A 22,943-nucleotide genomic window follows, 5' to 3' on the forward strand; every position below is an offset into this window, starting at 1 on the left:
ATAGAGGTTAGAATTTATAATATATGGGATAATCATATCAGATCACAAAATGGTAGACAGCCACAAAATACTGGGACTCGTGGCCTAGCCAAGTTGACATACATTTTTGGGGGACACAATTCAGTCCACAGCAGTACCCAAGGTAATCATTATTATCACTTCCAGATGTGTCCTTCCAGAGATAATGAGTGCATATATAAGCAAGTACTTATACCTATCCTCATTTTTCTCCCTCATATACACAAATGCTGGCATACTATATATGTTCAGATGTTGCTTTTCTCACTTGAAAAATACATCTTGAAGCTCTATCCATAGCATTACATAAATAATGTCGTTGTGTGCATACATGGGTACGTGTGTGTGAGTTTAACATCTGCAAAGTTGACCGTTGTATGTACTTAACCTGTGATAGGAGCTATATGTTATAACATTTATGATATTTTCCAGGAACTCCAGAGTAAAAATTAAATTACATGATACACTTTCAACCAATGAGACTAGAATTAATAATAAACCAAAAACCAAACCCAGTGCCATCGAGTCAATTCCGATTCATAGCGACCCTATAGGACAGAGTAGAACTGCCCCATAGAGTTTTCAAGGAGCGCCTGGCAGGTACATCTCTAAGTAATGTTATCAGCATCTCTTCAACTGAATATGTTAGCTGGTAAGTTTCATTTTGAGGGTATATGATATAGTTAAGCAGGACATTTCAGAATTGTACTTAGTTTTTTTTTTATGGTTATGATTTTTTTTTTTTTAATTTTCCAAGAGTTCGCATGTTTTATGTAAGAATCTGCCTTGTGTCAGAATGCAGTCATACCAGATGTCTTATTGCTGCTTGATCACTTGATGGTTTTATTTTAAAAAATCACCATGAACTTAATGGTGAGCAACTTAATGGAAGAATTACTTTAAAATCATAATTACTTTCAATATGTCTTGGTATAAACTTACGTGAAACGTTTATGTGATTCAGATTCTTCAGCGCCATACCCGGATGTGATGGTTAGGATACCCAGTGATTATATTTAACATGGTTAACTCCTAAAATGCTTAACGTTTCTGTTTTAGGTTTTTATAAATTCATTTTCTTTCTTTTTTTTAAATTATATATCCTTTAAATATCTTTTGGCTTCAGTAATTGAGATTGAGATTGATAGGAATAGGAGCACCCTTCCAATCCTGTGACTACGATATGTAACTGTTAGTGTAAAATCCCATCTTTCAGTGTGGTGGGATTGATATTTTTTGACTTGTAGTTGTTAGGTACCCTTGAGTTGATTCCAACTTATGGTGACCGTGTGCACAACAGAATGAAACACCTTCCGGTCCTGCACCATCTTCACGATCATTGTTATGCTTAAGCCCATTGCTGCAGCCACCGTGTCAGTCCCTTTCCATCAGAGTCTTCCTCTTTTTCACTGGCCCTCAACTTTACGAAACATGATGCCCTTCTTCAGGGACTGGTCCCCCCAATAACATGTCCAAAGTATGTGAGATGTAATCTCGCCATCGTTGCTTCTAAGGAACATTCTGGTCGTACTTCTTCCAAGACAGATATGTTCATTCTTTTGGCGGTCCATGGTATATTCAGTATTCTTCGCCAACACCACAGTCCAAAGGCATCAATTCTTCTTTGATCATCCTTATTCACCATCCAGCTGTCATGTGTATATGAGGCCATTGAAAAAACCATAGCTTCGGTCTGGCGCACCTTAGTCTTCAAGGTGACAGCTTTGCTTTTCAACACTTTAAAGATGTCTTTTGCAGCAGATTTGCCCAGTGCAATGCATCATTTGATTTCTTGACTGCTGCTTCCATGAGTGTTGATTGTGGGCCCAAGTAAAATGAAATCCTTGACAACTTCAATCTTTTCTCCGTTTATCATGATATGGCTTATTGTTTCAATTGTGAGGATTTTTGTTTTCTTTAAGTTGAGGTGTAACTCATACTGAAGGCTGTGGTCTTTGATCTTCATCACTGTTTCAAGTCCTCTTCACTTTCAGCAAACAAGATTGTGTCATCTGCATATCACAGGTTGTTAATGAGTCTTCCTCCAATCTTGATGCCCTCTTCTTCCTCATATAGTCCAGCTTCTCAGTTTATTTACTCAGCATACAGATTGAATAGGTTTGGAGAAAGGATACAATCCTGATGCACGCCTTTCCTGACTTTAAACCATGTAGTATCCCCTCATTCTGTTCAAATGACTGTCTCTTGATTTAAGTATAGGCTCTTCATGAGTACAATTAAGTGTTCTGAAATTCACATTCTTCAAAATGTTATCCATAATTTGTTATTATCTACACAGTCAAATGCCTTTGCATAGTCAGTAAAACATTAGGTAAACATCTTTCTGGTATTCTCTGCTTTCAGCCAGGATCCATCTGACATCAGCAATGATATCCCTTGTTCCATTTCCTCTTCTGAATCCAGCTTGAATTTCTGGCAGTTCATTGTCGATATACTGCTGCAGCCGCTTTTGAATGATCTTCAGCAAAATTTTACTTGCATGTGATGTTAATGATACTGTTTGATAATTTCCACATTCATTTGGATCACCTTTCTTGGGAATAGGCATAAATACAGATCTCTTCCAGTCAGTTGGCCAGGAAGCTTTCTTCCAGATTTCTTGGCATAGATGAGTGAGCATTTTCAGTGCTGCATCCATTTATTGAAACATTTCAGTTGATATTCCATCTATTCCTAGAGCCTTGTTTTTTGCGAATGCATTCAGTGCAGCTCGGACTTCTTCCTTCAGTACCATCAGTTCCTGATCATATGCTACCTCCTGAAATGGTTGAATATCAACTAATTCTTTTTGGTATAATGACTCTATGTATTCTTTCCATCTTTTTTTGATGTTTCCTGCATCGTTTAATATTTTCTCCATGAAACCAAAAAACCAAACCCATTGCCATGGAGTCGATTCCGACTCATAACCACCCTATGTAGCAGCCTTCAATATTACAACCGGAAGCTTGAGTTTTTTCTTTCAGTTCTTTTCCAGAACTATATCAGATGACGATGCACTGCTGTTCATAAGGTTTTCACTGGCTAATTCTTTTCAGAAGTAGACCACTGGGTCCTTCTTCCTAGTCTGTCTTAGTCTGGAAGCTCAGCTGAAACTTGTGTGCTGTGGGTGACCCTGCTGGTGTTTGAATACTGGTCGAATAATTTCCATCATCACAGCAACACGCAAGACCCCATAGTACAACAAACTGACTGTCATGGGAGTTAGATTTCTTAAAGTATATTAAAACAAAAACGTTCAAGATTGCTTTTTAATATTTGGACTGAAAACATATGCACATTATCATCATGCTTTGTGATCACTTTTCCATATGGTTGCAGTTGGAGTTTAAAACTACATGCCTGTTTTTAGGCTGAAAAACTTCATGCAGAGTCACATGTGGAACGAGTGATGTAGCCCCCACTCCCACCAGAGTCACTCTACATATTTTAGGTTGTAAATATAACATCCAACAAATTGAAAGGAGCGTTTTCTCTGTTCTTTAAAAGATGTTAAACTTTTTTTGTGTTTCTTTATAATTAATAATTTTATGTGATTTGTTTAGAAGTACATTAATGCTTTCCATCTTAAATAATACATTGTGTCTTTGGGTTGTTTTAACAACTTTTGACTGGAAGGGTTCAGTATTTCAATGTGTTTAGACTTCTGTAATGTTAATCTCAACTTTTAACTGCTGAAGGAAACATGCACAACTAGATTTGACTAGTCATAAATCTGTTTCTAATATTATTCCAAGATATGACATCATGGGCATTCTTGAGAATTTCTGAATATTGTTTTTATTCTGTTTTAATCAGATGTGGATACAACCATACATTTTTTTGTGACTGACTTTTCTTTTATTTCAGAATAGATTTGATTTATATCTTCTTTGAATTATTTAGCTAACTATAGTTGCTAACGTAATTCTGCTGTTAAGAGACTGCCTTCTGTTTGACTAAATGAAATTAGGAATTCACAGTTAGGAATCTCATTCATGGTGGTTTTCTTGTCTTTATGGCATTACATCGTATTTAAAATACATTTTCTTAGGAAAAACAAATGAAGGAAATGACTTTCATGCTAATCTCATTCGTGTGGTTTATGGCAATGAAGAGATCCTTTTTAAGGTATGTGAACAGTTCTTAGGGGACAGGGCAAATCAAAATGTAATTCCTTCTCCTTTTACATTATATATTTTGTGAACGTTAAAGATTACCTAGAAGATGCAAGGAAATCTGTAGTATCCAGAGATTGCATCTGCAGCAGAGTGCTGCTTATTATTCCTCTTTGCCCAGTGCTGTGGAAGGTCATTGATGTGCCCTAAGCCGAGCTTGAGCAGGTGAGCCTCACATTTGTAATACACTCATGAAGAGTGGACTTCTGACCCACTGTGGTATCAAAGAGAAATCTACAGTTATTATGAGAGGAAATTTACTGTTTTTTAAAGTATAGAAACCTTCATACTTTATGTTATGTCTTCATTACCCATTTTAGAGTAATGCTTAGATGCCCAGTAGTTATTTGTTTGCATTATGATTGTAGGTTTTACACATCAACAATTTTAGACCTACTATTTAAACATTAAATTCACATTAAAAGGAGTTAATAAAAAGACATTAAGAAAAATCTTAAGTGAAAGGATCATTTCAGACATTGATCTTTAAGAAATAAACTTAGATTTAAGATTTTGTATTACTGACAATAAGAAGATATTGTTTAATTTTATTTAATAGTATTATCTTAATACTTACATTTTCTGGGAATGAGGAATAATTGGATTTACTTTAAGAACAGTTCATGTATTTTCAAAGATGAGCAGTTGCTGTTCTTTGATCTCTCATTGCCCTGAGCATATCTTCTGTGTTTGTTCTCTCCCTCAGAATGAATATCTTCCTCAAGACAGCCTGTGGACATCTCCTTTCTTCCCATTCCTTTAGGCCTTTGTTCTTATCATTCTGTTTACTATCCCCTTCAGATAGCCCCATGTTCTAATGGAGCAATACCTAACATTGCTTCTGTTACAGTGGATGGATGGCCTGAGAGCCATCCAGTATTGACCCCCCTCCCTTTCCTAATCACAGATTCTTGGTTAAATTCATAGCAGAAGTGTATGACGCTCTGTCTAAAGATGGCAGCTTTTCTGAAGTTGAGTTTGCAGCACAAGCTAAATTTGATGCCTGATGCAGTCAATACATGCTATGTACAGTCATTGCACAGGGGTATATTTGTTTAGTTGGAATAAAAATATGTTGCTGCAGTTATAAATCTGGAGGAATATTAAGAGTTTTTTTTGAGTCAAACTGTTAAGTGCTCTACTACTGGTCCAAAGGTTTATGTTCAGGCCCACCTAGTGATGCCTCAGAAGACAGTCCTGGCTGTCTGCCTCTGAGAGGTCACAGCCTTGAAAACTGTATGGAGCAGTTGTGGTCTGCACACATGGGTTGCTGTGAGTCAGAATCGACTCAGTGGCAACCAATAACAATATAATTATGTTGGATCTTAAAATTTAAACAATATTGCTTTTTTAGGGTAACATAATCTTGTAGATGTATGTTTCAGTTATGGTTATTATTCCATGATATTTTGATCTTCAAAGTAGTTTATCAGAGAAAGTTGATAAAGATCCAGACTCCCTCCCCTGATTTTCAGAGCCTCTGTTCTTTACTCTATGCTTTAGAGCTTCATATTTTCCACTGTACACTTGCATATATTCTACATTTCAGCCAAACTGGGTCCAAACATACTAGGTACTTTCACACACCTTTAATTTGGTCTTCTTTGTATCCCAGAGAATCTTGTACCTACCTAATGGCAACTGTCACACTCTGCCTTATATTTTTATGCACACGTCTTTTTGTTCCCCAAATGGGAAATGGTGTCTCTGCCTGACTTATTTTCCTTTAGTAGATGCTCCATAGGTACTGATTTGAAGTTGATGTACATAAATATGCCTTTTGGATCATTTAAGAACGTTACTGTCAGCAGTGTTAATCTTGTCCCTGGAGAACTATGTAGTTGACTGTGTAAAAGAATCCTGAACAGCCCCATAGCCTCTTCTGTTTCTGTGCTGAATCCTCAGTTCTCCTTGTCTCACCCCACAGACTCCACTTCAGAGATCCTATCTGTCCTATTGGCAGCAGCTTTTACTTACGGGTAAATGGTTTATTAATTTACCTGTATAGCATGAGGCAGCTTTCCCACCATTAACTATCTACTGGAGATATCGCATAGATGTCTGCTCTGCTTTCTACCCAGCACCCACGTTTCTAACAGCTCCAGTGCTTTCTCTGATCTTCAATTTTTTCTCGTACTATTTTTTTTTTTTTTTTTTTGGTACTGTTGGAGTAAAGTACTGTGGGGATGCAACCATTGATACAATTTAGGTCAATAGGTGGAATATCTGGTTTTGAGAAAATATGGTTGATTTGATTTGGGACATATTGAATTCAGGATGCTGGTGTGATATTAAGGTGGAGATGGGAAGCGGGTGGGTGGAATGGGATTCTGGAAAGAGATAGGAGCAGGATATTAGAAGTTGAACATCAATTTCATAAAAGTGGTTGTTGAATCAATAAATGTTTGATCCCAGAGATGGGGACTATTCAAGAGAAAGACAACGGGAAAGGAGCCCACAGCCACCAGAAGAAAAAGTAAAGATCAGAGCAAAAATAAATGAAATAGATAATAGAAAAACAATAGAGAGGTGGGGCAAAGATGGTGGAGTAGTCAGACATTTCTGGTGATCCCTCTTACAATAAAGACCCCTAAAACAAGCAAAACAATTATATATGTGACAAGCTAGAAGCCCTGAACATCAAAGGCAAAGTTAGGAAATTGGACTGCGTGGCAGGGAGATGGAGAGACGGTTCAGAACCAGCAAGGAGTTGCCAGACCTGACTTGGCAGGGACCGGCGCCCCTCAGGCACAATACCCTGGCATGACCACGGTGGGCTGGCAGCCTTTGGGACGCAAATTCTCCTCAGGGAGAGACAGCAAGCTGCACAGTCTACTCACACCTCTGAAATCAGAGAAGAATAGTGCTCTCAGCAAAAGCTAAGTACTTGCATCTATTTTTACCATGCCCGCAGCCCCTAAGCCAGCTTCAGTGACTGTCGGTTTCCCTGGACCTGAGATAGGTCCTGCTATGCACCCTGAGCCATTTTCCTGGCCTTGGATAAGGAATAAATAATTGGGGGAAATGGTAATCTGCCAGCTCCCCTAAGCTGGGGAGCTCAGGAGAGAACAGTCACAAATGCTCCACCGATTTTGAAAACCTTTCACCCCTGCATTGACCTGTGTGAGCGCATTTCAGGAGCTTAGGTCCTTGTTGGCAGACTGTAACCAGTGTACGTACCTGAGATCTGACTTATGCTAGTTCAGCTGTATGGTGGAGAGGCAGGCTTTTGGTGTTTTGCCTATTAAACAGGATACTCACCTACCCACATCAGGGGCCTGAGGACTGGTGGCTGCACACATGTCACCTAGCCACCCACGACGGGGGGCCAAGGCTGAGTGGTGCCTCCAGGTCCTTACAGCCAAAAGCATTGGGTGCCCATGGTCTGGCTGCAGAACCTGCCAACCTGTGCACTGTAGGGAACACGGACACGTTTTCCTCACAGACACTTGGGATGGTTGTCAGCCCCCTGCCTTGTTCAGAGCGTGACCCCCTGCTGCAACCAGATACCTGTGCCTACACCAATCACCTCTGCCCCTCTAAGAGTGTAAGACAGAGCCTGCATCACACACTTGGTGACTGACTACCTGGACACCTGACCTGAATCCATACAAGGAAAGTGAATGGACTCCTAGGCTGACTTGCCTAGTAACAGCTCTAGCCATCTGGTGACAGGACGTTAGAGCTTCAAAGGCAAAAATAAGCTAGCTTACTCAAGGAGCCTCTTTGGGCATATCAAAACAAAGCAAAGCAAGAAGCTAGGATACAGTAAGCAAATATGAAATTAATACAGTAACTTATAGATGCCTCTGAGACAACAGTCAGTATCAAATCACATAAAGAAGCAGATCATGATTGCTTCAACAAGCTCTCAAAACAAAGAATCAAGGAATCTTGCAGAATTACCAGAGGTAGAATACAAAAAATGAATATACAGTACTCTTCAAGAGATGAGGAAGGAGATCAGGCAAAACGTGGAACAAGGCAAGGAACACACAGATAAAGTGGTTGAGGAAATTAGGAAGGTTATTCAAGAACCTAAGAATCACATGAGACTCTATCAAGAGAAATAACCTACAAGTGATTGGAGTACCAGAACAGGAAGGGATAACAGAAAATCCAGAGAGAATTGTGGAATATTTGTTAACAGAAAACTTCCCTGATATCATGAAAGATGAGATGATATCTATCCAAGATGCTCATTGAACCCCAAATAAGATACATCTTCAAAAGAAAGTCACCCAGACATAATCAAACTTGCCAAAACCAAAGATAAAGAGAGAATTTTAAGAGCAGCTCAGGATAAACGAAAAGTCACCTACAAAGGAGAGTCAGTAAGAATAAGCTTGGATTACTCGGCAGAAACCATGTAGGCAAGAAGGCAATGGGATCCCTTCTATAAAGCACTGAAGGAAAAAAAATGCCAGCCAAGGATCACATATGCAGCAGAACTGTCTCTCAAATATGAAGGTGAAATTAGGACATTTCCAGATAAACAGAAGTTTAGAAAATTTGTAAAAACAAAACCAAAACTACAAGAAATACTAAAGGGAGTTTTCTGGTTAGAAAATCAATAATATCAGATAACAACCCAAGACTAGAACACAGGACAGAGCAACCAGATAACAACCCAGATAGGGAAATCACAAAAATAAATCAAGATAAGAAATGCTCAAAACAGGAAACAGCAATGTCATTATGCAAAAGATGACAACATTAAATCAATAAAGAGGGACTAAAAGATGTAGTCATACATCTTTCTATATAAAGAAAAACTACTCAGCACAAAAAATTAAGTGGAAAAAAGAAACTGTCAACAACACACACACACAAAATCAAAATGACAGCACTAAACTCAACCTATCCGTAATCACACTGAATGTAAATGGACTAAATGCACCAGTAAAGAGACAGAGACTGGCCGAATGGATTAAAAAAAAAAAAAAAAGCACAATCTGTACGTGCTGCCTACAAGAGACACACCTTAGACTTCAAGACACAAACTAAAGCTCAAAGGATGGAAAATATATCAAGCAAACAGTCAAAAAGCAGGAGTGGCAATATTAATTTCTGACAACATAGACTTTAAAGTTAAATCCACTACAAAGGATAAAGAAGGACACTGAATTATGATTAAAGAGACAATATACCAGGAGGATATAACCATATTAAATATTTGTACACCAAACAACAGGGCTTCAAGATACGTACACTCTAACAGCATTGAAAAGTGAGATAGCTCCACAATAATAGTAGGAAACTTCAATACACTACTTTTGGTGAAGAACAGAACATCCAGAGGAAGCTTAATAAGGACATGGAAGATGTAAATGCCACAGTCAACCAACTTGACCTCATAGACATAAACAGAACACTCCAACCAACAGCAGTGCACATGGAACATTCTCTAGAATAGACCACATATTAGGTCATAAAGCAAGTCTTAGCAGAATCCAAAACACTGAAATATTACAAAGCATCTTCTCTGACCATAAGGCCATAAAAGTAGAAATCAATAACAGAAAAAGCAGGGAAAAGAAATCAAACACTTGGAAACTGAACAATACCCTGCTCAGAAAGACTGGATTATAGAAGACATTAAGGACGGAATAAAGAAATTCGTAGAATCCAATGAGAATGAAAAACACTTCCTATCAGAACCTTTGGGACACAGCAAAAGCAGTGCTCAGAGATCAATTTATAGCAATAAATGCACACATCCAAAAAGAAGGGCCAAAACCAAAGAATTATCCCTACAACTTGAACGAATAGAGAGCAACAAAAGAAACCTTCAGGCACCAGAAGAAAGCAAATAATAAAAATTAGAGCAGAACTAAATGAAATAGAAAACAGAAAAACAGTTGAGAGAATTAACAAGACGAAAAGCTGGTTCTTTGAAAAGATTAACAAAATTGAGAACCATTGGCCAACCTGACAAAAGAAAAACAGGAGAGGAAGCAAATAATCCGAATAAGAAATGAGATGGGCAGTATCACAACAGACCTAACTGAAATTAAAAGACTCATATCAGATTACTATGAAAAAACTGTACTCTAACAGATTTGAAAACCTAGAAGAAATGGATGAACTTCTAGAAACAATCTACCTAGATAAACTAACACAGAGGTAGAACAACTAAATAAACCCATAACAAAACAAGAAATCGAAAAGGTAATTTTAAAACTCCCAACAAAAAAAAAGCCCTGGCCTGGACAGCTTCATTGCAGGGTTCAACCAAACTTTCAGAGAAGAGTTAACATCACTACTACTAAAGGTATTTCAGAGCATAGAAAAGGATGGAATACTTCCAAACTCATTCTAGGAAGCCAGCATATCCATGATACCAAAACCAGGTTAAAAAGAAAAAAAAATTTTTTTTTTTTACACCACAGAAAAAGAAAATTACAGACCTATATCCCTCATGAGCTTAGTTGCAAAAATCCTCAACAAAATTCTACCTGATAGAATTGAACAACATGTTAAAAAAATAATTCACCATGACCAAGTGGGATTCATACTAGGTATGCAGGGGGATGGTTCAACGTTAGAAAAACAATTAATGTAGTCATAGAAATAAAACAAAAGACAAGAACCACATGATCTTATCAATTGATGGAGAAAAGGCATTTGACAGAATTCAACACCGATTCATGATAAAAACTCTCAGAAAGATAGGAATAGAAGGAAAATTCTTCAACATAATAAAGGGCATTTATACAAACCCGTCAGCCAATATCATCCTAAATGGAGAGAGTCTGAAAGCATTCCCCTTTAGAACGGGTACCAGACAAGGATGCCCTTTATCACCACTCTTCAACATTGTACTGGCAGTCCTAGCCAGAGCAATTAGGCTAAATAAAGATATAAAGGGAATTGAAATTGATAAGGAAAAAGTAAAAGTATTTCTGTTTGCAGATGACATGACATTTGTTGTTGTTAGGTGCCGTTGAGTCAGTTCTGACTCATACCGACCCTATGCACAACAGAACGAAACACTGCCCGGTCCTGTGCCATCCTTACAATCATTGTCATGCTTGCAGCCACTGTGTCAATCCACCTCATTGAGGGTCTTCCTCTTTTCCGCTGACCCTGTACTCTGCCAAGCATGATGTCCTTCTCCAGGGACTGATCCCTCCTGACAACATGTCCAAAGTATGTAAGACGCAGTCTCGCCATCCTTGCCTCTAAGGAGCATTCGGGCTGCACTTCTTCCAAGACAGATTTGCTTGTTCTTTTGGCAGTCCATGGTATATTCAATATTCTTTACCAACACCACAATTCAAAGGCGTCAGCTCTTCTTCGGTCTTCCTTATTCATTGTCCAGCTTTCGCATGCGTATGATGCGATTGAAAATACCATGGCTTGGGTCAGGCGCACCTTAGTCTTCAGGGAGACATCTTTGCTCTTCGACACTTTGAAGAGGTCCTTTGCAGCAGATTTGCCCAACGCAATGCATCTTTTGATTTCTTGACTCCTGCTTCCATGGCTGTTGATTGTGGATCTAAGTAAAATGAAATCCTTGACAACTTCAGTCCTTTCTCCATTTATCCTGATGTTGCTCATTGGTCCAGTCGTGAGGATTTTTGTTTTCTTTATGTCGAGGTGTAATCCATACTGAAGGCTGTGGTCTTTGATCTTCACTCGTAAGTGCTTCAAGTCCTCTTCACTTTCAGCAAGCAAGGTTGTGCCATCTGCATAATGCAGGTTGTTAATGAGTCTTCCTCCAATCCTGATGCCCCGTTCTTCTTCATATAGTCCAGCTTCTCGTATTATTTGTTCACCATACGGATTAAACAGGTATGGTGAAAGAATACAACCCTGATGCACACCTTTCCTGACTTTAAACCACTCAGTATCCCCTTGTTCTATCCGAACAGCTGCCTCTTGATCTATGTAAAGCTTCCTCATGAGCACAATTAAGTGTTCTGGAATTCCCATTCTTCGCAGTGTTATCCATAGTTTGTTATGATCCATAGTCGAATGCCTTTGCATAGTCAATAAAACACATGACGTTAGACACAGATAACCCTAACGAATCCTCAAGAAAACTACTGAAACTAATAGAAGAGTTCAGGAGAGTATCAGGATACAAGATAAACATACAAAAATCAGTTGGATTCTTCTACAGCAACAACGAGAACATCTAAGAGGAAATCACCAAATTGATACCATTTACAACAGCCCCCAAGAAGATAAAATACTTAGGAATAAATCTTACCAGAGACATAAAAGACCTATACAAAGAAAACTACAAGACACTACTGCGAGAAACCAAAAGAGACCTACATAAGTGGAAAACCATACCTTGCTCGTGGATAGGAAGACTCAACGTTGCAAAAATGTCTGTTCTACTGAAAATGATCTATAAATATGATGCAATTCTGATTCAAATTCCAACTTTTTTAAATAAGATGGAGAAACAAATCACCGACTTCATATGGAAGGGGAAGTGGCCTCAGATGAGTAAAGCTTTACTGAAAAAGAGGAACAAAGTGGGAGACCTCACACTACCTGATTTTAGAAACTGTTATACTGCCACAGTAGTCAAGACAGCCTGGTACTCGTACAACCACAGATACATATGCCAGTGGAACAGAATTGAGAATCCAAACATAAGCCTATCCACATATGAGAAGATGACATTTGACAAAGGCCCAAAGTCCATTAAATGGGGAAAAGACAGTTTCTTTAACAAATGGTGTTCACATAACTGGACCTCATACCATGCACAAAAACTAACTCAAAATGGATCAAAGACCTAAATATAAAATCTAAAACGATAAAGATCATGGAAGAAAAAATAGAGACAACACTAGGAGCCCTAATACATGGCACAAATAGTATACAGAAGATTACTAACCATGCACAAATACCAGAAGAGAAACTAGATAGCTGGGAGCTGCTAAAAATCAAACAGTTACACTCATCCAAAGACTTCACCAATAGAGTAAAAAGATTACCTACAGACTGGGAAAAAGTTTTTAACTGTGACATTTCCAAGCAGCATCTTATCTCTGATATCTACTTGATATTGCAAAAACTGAACAACAAAAAGAGAAATAGCCCAATTAAAAAATGGGCAGAGGGTATGAACAGGCACTTCACCAAAAAAGACGTTCAGGGAGCTAACAGATACATGAAGAAATGCTCACGATCATTAGCCATTAGAGAAATGCAAATCAAGACTACAATGAGATATGATATCAAGCCAACAAGTCTGGCATTAATCCAAAAAACACAAAATAATAAATGTTAGAGAGGTTGTGGAGAGACTAGAACACTTATACACTGCTGGTGGGATTGTAAAATGGTATAACCACTTTGGAAATCAATTTAACACTTCCTTAAAAAGCTAGAAATAGAACTACCATACGATCCAGCAATCCCAGTCCTTGAAATATATCCTAGAGAAATAAGAGCCTTTACACAAACAGATATATGCACACCCATGTTCATTGCAGCGCTCTTTACAATGGCAAAAAGATGGAAGCAACCAAGGTGCCCATTGATGGATGGATAAATTATGGTATATTTACACAGTGGAATACCATGCAACAATAATGAATCTGTGAAACATAACATGGAGGAATCCAGAAGGCATTATGCGGAGTGAAATTAATCAGTTGCAAAAGGACAAATATCATATGAGACCACTATTATAGGAACTCTAAAAACCCAAAAAAAATTATAAGAACTCTAGAAGTATTTTAAGCACAGAAGAAAATATTCTTTGATGGTTTCGAGGGTGGGGAGGGACGGAGGGAAAGTGGTATTCACTAATTAGATAATAGACAAGAGCTATTTTAGGTGAAGGGAAAGACAACACAGAGTACAGTAGAGGTCAGTACAACTGTACTAAAGCAAAAGCAGAGACGTTTCCTGAATACAGCTGAATGCTTTGAAGGCCAGAGTAGCAGGGGCGAGGGTCTGGGGAGCATGGTTTCAGGGGACATCTAGGTCACTTGGCATAACAATGTGTATTAAGAAAACATTCTGCATCCCACTATGGTTAGTGGCATCTTGGGTCTTCAGCGGTAGCAAGTGGCCATCTAAGATGCATCAATTGGTCTCAGTCTACCTGGAGCAAAGGAGAATGAATAACACCAAAGACACCAGGTAATTATGAACCCAGGAGACAGAAAGGGCCACATAAATCAGAGAGTACATTAGCCTGAGACAAGAAGAACTAGATGGAGCCCAGCTACAACCAGTGACGGCCATGTCAGGGGACACAGTGGAGAATCCCTGGTGGAGCGTAACAACGGGATGCAGACCTCAGATTCTTGTAAAAAGACCAGACTTAATGGTCTGACTGAGACTAGAAGGACCCCAGAGGTCACAATCCCCAGACCTTCTGTTAGCCCACGTCTGGACCTATTCCCAAAGCCAAGTCTTCAGACAGGGATTGGAATGGACTATAAGACAGAATGTGAATATGGTGAGGAGTGAGCTTCTTGACTCAAGTAGACACATGAGACAATGTGGGCATCTCCTGTCTGAAGGAGAGATGAGAAGGCAGAGGGGAACAAGAGCTGGCTGAGTGGTCACAGGGAATACCGGCTGGAGAGGAGCAGTGTGTTGTCTCTTTAGGGGGAGAGCAACTCGGAGTATATACCAAGGTGTATATAAATTTATGTATGAGAGACTGACTTGATTGTAAGCTTTCATTTAAAGCACAATCAAAAATAAAAACAGTAGGAAGAATCAAAAAACCAAAAGTCGGTTCTCTGATATGATCAACAAAATTGACTAACCATTGGCCAAACTGAAAACCAGAAGAGGGAGCAAGTAACCCAAAGAAGAAATGAAATGGAGGGGGAGGGCATTACCACAGGCTAAACTGAAATAAAAAGGATCATAATGGAGTACTATAAAAAACTATACTCCAACAAATTTGAAAACCTAGAGGAAACGGACAGATTCCTGGAATTCACTACCTACCTAAACTAACACAAACTGAGGTAGAGAATCTGAACAGATGGGTAAGAAGAGAAGAGATTGAAAAGGTAATTTAAAAAAAAAAAAAGTCGTGGCCCCATTGGCTTCACTGGAGAGTTCTTTCAAACATTCGGAAGACCTCACACCAGGACTGCTCAAATTTCAGAACATAGAAAAGGAAGGGATACTTCCAAATTCATCCTTTGAAGCCAGCATAACCATGATACTGAAACCAGGTAAAGACACCACAAAAAAAGAAAATTAGGAGACCAATACCTCTCATGAATATAGGTGTAAAAATTCTTAACAAAATTCTAGCCAATAGAATTCAGTATTATATAAGTATTAAAAAAAAAAAAAAAAGTATGCTGTGACCAAATGGGATTCACTCCAGGTACACAAGGGTAGTTCAGCATTAGAAAATTAATTAATGTAATCTACCACATAAACAGAAAACACGAATTACATGATCATCTCAGTCAACACAGAAAAGGCATTCACCAAAGTCCAACACCCATTCCTGATACAAACTCTCAATATAAGAGGAATAGAAGGAAAATTCCTCCACATTGGTAAGAAAGAAGTAAAACTATCCATATTCATAGATGATATGACGCTATACATAGAGAAGAACCAAAAAGACTGCACAGGAGAACTACTGGAACTAATAGATTCAGCAGAGTAGCAGGATACAAGATCAGTATACAAAAACCAGTTCTGTTCCTATACATCAATAAATTGAACTACAAAAGGGAAATGAGGAAAGCAATGTTATTTATAATAGCCCCTAAAAAAATCCAAAATATTTAGGAGTAAATCTAACTAGAGATGTAAAGGACCTAAACAAATAAAACTACAAGATAGCACTGCAAAAAACCAAACGATCTACATAAATGGAAAAACATACCATGCTCATGGATAGGTAGATTCAACAGTGTGAAACTGCCAGTTCTACCCAAAATAACTTACAAATACAGTGCAGTCCAAGTCAAAATACCAATAGCATTCTTTAATGAGATGGAAAAACTAATTATATGGAAAGGAAAGGGTCCAGATAAGTAAAGCATTATTGAAAAAGGAGAACAAAGTAGGAGGCCTCGCACTACCTGACCTCCGAACTTATACAGCTACGTTAGAACAGCCTGGTACTGTTACAGCAAAAGACGCGTTGACCATTGGAACAGAATCAAGAACACAGATGTAAATCCATCCACCTACAATCACCTGATGTTGGACAAAGGCCCAAAGTCCATTAAGTGGGGAAAAGACAGTCTTTTTAACAAATGGTGCTTGCAAAACTGAATGTCCATCTGTAAAAAAAATGAAACAGGACCCATGCCTCACACCATATACAAAAACTAATTCAAAACGGATCAAAGACCTAAATATAAAACCGGAAACTATAAAGATCATGTAAGAAAAAATAAGGTCAACGCTAGAGGCCCTAATATACAGCATCAATAGGATACAAACCATAGCTAACAATACACAAACACCAGAAGATATGCTAGATAACTGGGACATTCTAAAAATTAAATACTTCACTTATTAAAAGACTTCACCAAAAGAGTAATAAGAGAACTTGCAGTCTGGGAAAAAATTTTTGGCTATGTCATATCCGTCAAGGGTCTAATCTTTAAAATCAATAAGAAAATCCAACACCTTTACAACAACAACAAAAAAAATCCAGTTAAAAAATGGGCAAAGGATATGAATGGACCCTTTACCAAAGAAGACATTCAGGTGGCTAACAGACACATGAGGAACAGCTTGCCATCACTAGTCATTAGAGAAATGCGAATCAAAACTATATAATGAGATACCATCCCACTCTGACATTACTGGCATGAATCACAAAAACAGAAAATAACGTGTTGGAGAGGCTGCGGGGAGGTTGGAACTCTTACACACTGCTGGTGGAAATGCAAAATGATACAACGATTTTGGAAAACAATGTGGCACTTACTTAAAAAGCTAGAAATAGAAATACCATACAATCTAGCAGTCCCACTCCTAGGAACATATCCTAGAGAAGTAAGAGCCATCACAAGAATAGGCATATGTACACCCATGTTCATTGCAGCATTATTCACAATAGCAAAGGATAAGTGCCCATCAGCAGATGGATGGGTGAACAAACTATGAGACATACATACAATGTAATACTGTGCAATGATAAGGAACAGTGATGAATCTGCTAGACATCTCACAACATGGCTGAATCTGGAGGGCATTGTGCTGAGTGAAATAGGCCAATCACAAAAGGACAAACGCTGTATGAGACCACTATTATAAAATCTCATGAAAAGTTTTACACACAGAAAGAAACAATCTTTGATGGCCACGAGGGAAGGGAGTGGTGGAGAGGGAAAAACACTAACTAGACCACAGATAAATGGTAAATTTGGTGAAGGATAAAACAGTACACAATACCTGGGAAGCCAGCACAACTTTGACCAAGGCAAAGTCATAGAAGCTTCATAGACACATCCAGACTTGCTGAGGGACCAAATTACTGGGCTGACGGCTGGAGACCTTGGTCTCAGGGGACATCTAGCTCAGTGGCATGACATAGTTTATAAGGAAAACGTTCTACATCCCACTTTGGTGAGTAGCGTTTGGGATATTAAAAGCTTGTCAGCAGACATCTGAGATATGTCTACTGGTCCCCACCTGTCTGGAGTAGGAGAGAATGAAGAAAACCAAAGACATAAGGGAAAGATTAGTCTAAAAGATTCATGGACCATAACTACCATAGCATCCACCAGACTGAGTCCAGTACAACTAGATGGTGCCCAGCTACCACCTCTGACTGCTCTGACAGGGATCACAATAGAGGGTCCCAGACAGAGTGGGACAAAAATATAGAACAAAATTCAAACTCACAGAAAAAGACCAGGCTTACTCATCTGATGGAGACTGGAGAAACCCTGAGAGTCTGGCCCCTGGAAACGCTGTTAACTAAGTACTGAAGTGACTCCTGAGGTTCACCCTTTAGCCAAAGATTAAATGGGCGTATAGGACAAAACAATAACACACCTAACTCAACCATGTATACGAGATAAAATGGGCGCACCAGCCCAGAGGTAAGGATGAGAAGACAGGAGGGGACAGGAAAGCCGGAAAATTGGGAATAGAAAATCCCCGGGTCACGAAGGGAAGAGTTGACACATTGAGGGGTTGACAACCAGTGTCACAAAGCAATGCATATTAATTGTTCCATGAGAAACTCATTTGCTCTGTAAACTTTCATCTAAACTACAATTGAAAGAAAAAAAACAGAAACGAGAAGAGTAAATTAAACTCCCATGTAAATACATGAAAGAAAATAATAAAGGTCAAAGCCAAAGTCAATGAAATATAAAACAGAAAACAACAGAAGAAAAGCTCTTTGAGAAGATTACTAACATTGATAAATTTCTAGACAGACTCATCAGGACAAAAAGAGAGAAGACAAAATAAGAGCACCATGAATGAGAGGGGTGACATCATTACAGATTCCACAGATATTAAATTATAGAATATTATCAACAACTTTTTCCCTGTAAATTAAAAAAAAAAAAAAACTTAGGTGAAATTTACAAATTCTTTGGAAGACCTTCCTTTCAGAGCTCACTGTAAAAGAAACAAATAATCTGAATAGTCCTGTGTCTATTAAAGAAATTGAATTTTTGTTATAAACCCAAAAGAAAACTCTAGGTCCAGAGTAAACTGTAGGCTACTCATGAATACCGCCAAACATTTATGGAAGAAATACCAATTCTATACAATCTCTTCCAAAAAACTGAGGTGATAATAACATCTCAGTTTGTTTTAAGAGGTCAGCATTATTCTGAAACACCACCAAAGAGATCAAGAGAAAAAAAAATACAGATCATTATCAGTCATGATAATAGATTCCAAAATTCTAAACAAAAGTTGAGCAAATAAAATTTAACAATATATTTTTAAAAAGAGAGTTTTATGACCACATGGGCTTTATTCCAAGAATATAATGTTTAACATAAGAGAATCAAGCAATGCAATTCATTTTATTTACAGGATGAAAAAAAAAAAAAAGAAAAAACAGAATCATCTCAGTAGATGCAGAAAAAGCATTTAAAAAAAAAAATCCAAAATCCATTCCTAATAGAAATTCCCAGCAATCCAGGAATAGAAAAGAACTTTCTTAATCTGATAAAGGGCATCTACAAAAAACCTGTAGCTAACATCATAGTAAATGGTGAAAGACTGGATCCTTTTTACCTGAGATCAGAAACCGGCCTGATCTGCATCTGATCAGGGGGATGGTGTAGGACCTGGCAGCAGTTAGTTTCATTGTGCGTGGGGGGGCCAACCAGACAGCAGCTAACAACAAGATCAGGAATAAGACAAGGATGCTCACTCTCACCACTTCTATTCAACATTGTACTCAAGGTTCTAGCTGATGCACTGAGGGAAGAAAAGGAAATAAAAGGAAAGTAAAAATAGGAAAAAGTGAAATTTATTTAGAGATCATATGATCATCTATGTAAAAAATCTAATGTAATATACAAAAAAGCTACTGGAACTAATAAGCAGGTTTAGAAAGGTTGCAGGATACAAGGTGAATGTACAAATCAATTTCTGTATACTGGGAATGAAAGTTGGAAAAAAAATTTTATAAATGTCATTTATAATAGCATCAAAAATATTAAATTCTTAGGAATGAATCTAACAAAAATGTGGCAGGACTGTACAGTGAAAACTACAAAATATCACAGAGGGAAAGAAGGTATGCCTTGTTCATTGGTCAGAAGACTTAATATTGCTAAGGTGTTCTTTCTCCCAGGTTGTTCTGTAGATGAAACACGATCCTAATGAAAATCCCAGAGGGCTGCTTTGTTGTTGTTATAATTTGACAGACTGAGTCTAAAATTCATGTGGAAATGGAAATAACCTAGAATAGCCAAATAGCTTTGAAAAAGATCAAAGTTAAAGATCCAATGCTGTCTGTTCCAGGCCTGTGTTTACAGGAATCAAGACATTGGTGTTAAGGTGGACCAGTAGATCAATGGAACAGAATACCGTGTCTAAAAATAGACATACACACACTGATTTTTGACAAAGGTGCAAAGGCAATTCAGTGGAAAAAGATTATCTTTTTAAACAAATGATCCTGGAGCAGTTGAATATTGTTGTGGATTGAATCGTATGCCCCAAAAATGTGTGTCAGCTTGGCAAGGCCATGATTCTCAGTATTGTGTGATTGTCCATCATTTTGTCATCTGACGTGATTTTCCTATGTATTAATAAATCTACCTCTATGATGTTAATAAGGCAGGGTTAGAGGCAGTTAATGATGCAGAACTCAACCTACAGGATTAGGTTATATCTCAAGTCAGTCTCTTCTGAGATATAAAAGAGAGAAGCCAGCAGAGAAGAGGAGAGGGACCTCATACCCCCAAGAATGAAGAATCAGGAGGGGAGCAAGTCCTTTGGACTTGGAGTCCCTGTGCTGAGAAGCTCTTAGTCCAGGAGAGGATTGATGAAGAGGACCTTCCCCCAGAGCCAACAGAAAGAAGAAAAACCCTTCCTCTGGTGCTGACCCTGAATTTAGACTTCTAGCCTCCTAGAGTTTGAGAGAATAAATTTCCCTTTGTTAAAGCCATGCCCTTGTGGTATTTCTGTTATAGCAGTAGTAGATAGCTAAGACAGATACCCTGTTAAAAAAAAAAAAAGAACTTTGATCCATACCTTGCCCCATATGCAAAAATTAACTCGGAAATGGACCATAGACCTAAATTTAAAATCTCAACCTATAAAACTTCTAGAAGAATACATGGGAAAATCTTTGGGACTTTGGGTTAAGCAAAGATTTCCTGGATAAGACACCAAATCAAGATCCATAAAAGAACAAGTTGGACTTTATAAAAATTTAAAAATTGCACTCTTCTGAATACACTGTTAAGATATGGAAAAGACAAGTCATACCGGGAGAGAATATTTGTAAATCATATATTTGTTAAATGACATATATGCAGAACATGTAAAGAACTTTCAATCTTAATAATAAAAAAGCCAATATAAAAGTAGATAAAATATTTTGACACTTCATCAATGAAGATATGAAATGGTAAATAATAAGCACACAAAAGTATGGTTAAGATCATTTTTAGGGAAATAGAAATCAAAACCACAATGAAATACCGTTACATACCCATTAAAAAAAAAAAAACCCAAACCCATTGCCATCAAGTTGGTTCCAACTCATAGCAACCCAATAGGACAGAGCAGAACTGCCCCATAGGGTTTCCAAGGAGCAGCTGATGGATTCAAACCGCTGACCTTTTGGTTAGCGGCTGTGATGGTTAAGATTGTGTGTCAACTTGGCTGAGGTATGATTCTTAGTGTTTATATGTGACCACTCCCGTGATGGGATCTGCTGTGAGTAGCCAGTCAGTTGAAAGGGAGTGTCTTTGGGGGTGTGGCCTGCATCTGAATATAAGCAGAAGTTCTGGGTTTTTGCTCACTCTGAATCCTGTGGCTGCTTCCTGTTCCTCTGACCTCCTGTCTGTCCTGGGTTTGCCAGCCCCGGCGGCTCCGTGAATCAGGAGAAGCCTTTATGTTAATCCATGGATTTGGGACATTCCAGCCCCTATAATTGCGTGAGCCATTTCTTTGATATAAATCTCTATATATGTATATTTATATGCTTTACTGGTTTTACTTTTATAGAAACCCAACCAAAGACAGCAGGCCCTTAACCACTGCGCCACCAGAGCTCCATTAAAACCAAATGAAACCCATTGCCTTTGAGTTGATTCCAACTCATAGTGACCCTAGAGGACAGAGTAGAACTGCCCGTAGGGTTTCTATAGGTTAAAATTGAAAACACTGACCATGCCAAGTGTTAGGATATGGAGGAACTGGAGCTCTCATTCACTGCTGGTGGGATTGTAAAAGGGTATAACTACTTCGTAAAACAGTTTGGCAATTTCTTAGAAAGTTAAACATACATACTATATGGTCCAGTCATTCCTCTGCTCTATAACTGAAATCATATGCCCTTGCACATACTTTACATGGATGTTCATAGCAACTTCATTTTTAAACCAATCCTGGAAACAATCCAAACGTCCATCCGCAGGTGAACAGGTAACAAACTGATGGACGGATGTAAATATTTAGGATTCAACTATGTACTGCTGTGTGCTATTGCCTCAGCTTTTTAGTGCTGCTGTAACAGAAATGCCCCCAGTGGGTTTAAGACAGAAATTTATTTTCTTAGAGTTTAGGAGGCTACAAGTCTTAATTCAGGACATAAGCTCTATAGTGGAGGGCTGTCTCTCTGCTCTGGGGGAAAAACCTTGTCTCAGCTTTTTTAGCTTTCTCTGCATTCCTTTAAGATCTCTAGGTGTCATTTATCTTTCCCCCATTCCTGCTTCCTTGCTTTTGAGCCTTATCTGCTCTTGCTGTGTCTCCAAAGTGTTAGGCTTGAGACACAGCCTACACTGGCTGATATGGCTTCATTAACATAACAAAGAAAACCCTATTCCCAAATGGATTACATCTGCAGGTATTGGGGTTAGGATTTACAACACATATTTTGGGGGAACATAATTCAATCTATAACAACTATATACTACTTACTGTTCAAGAATAAAAAGGAAGGAATTGTTAGTACATGTTACTTCATGGATGAATCTCAGAATAGTAATGCTGAGTGAGAAAAACTAGGCAGAAAAAATATGGCTTTTGTAGTTCCATTTATATAAAATGCAAACTGATCTATAGTGGCAGAAGACAGATTGGTGGCTGCCTTGGCATGTTAGGAGTGGTGGCAGAGAG

The 22,943-nt window shown here is 38.3% G+C and overlaps 1 protein-coding gene across 4 annotated transcripts in view; it reads left to right on the plus strand.

Annotated features, from left to right (window-relative positions):
• The window catches only part of RYK (receptor like tyrosine kinase), a 162,627-nt gene that overhangs the window by 127,547 nt on the left and 12,137 nt on the right, over positions 1-22,943 (plus strand). The window contains exons 14-15 of one of the 4 annotated variants that reach the window (XM_064277292.1): positions 4,073-4,149; positions 4,903-21,338. The exons of the other annotated variants lie outside the window; for them this stretch is intronic. Of the exons in view, the coding sequence (XP_064133362.1) occupies positions 4,073-4,149; positions 4,903-5,014 (189 nt within the window). The 3' untranslated portion in view covers positions 5,015-21,338. Of the gene's footprint in view, positions 1-4,072; positions 4,150-4,902; positions 21,339-22,943 lie in introns of those variants that run through there. 4 annotated transcript variants of the gene reach the window in all.

This window comes from Loxodonta africana, chromosome 26, assembly GCF_030014295.1.
Source record: "Loxodonta africana isolate mLoxAfr1 chromosome 26, mLoxAfr1.hap2, whole genome shotgun sequence".
Taxonomy (NCBI): domain Eukaryota; kingdom Metazoa; phylum Chordata; class Mammalia; order Proboscidea; family Elephantidae; genus Loxodonta; species Loxodonta africana.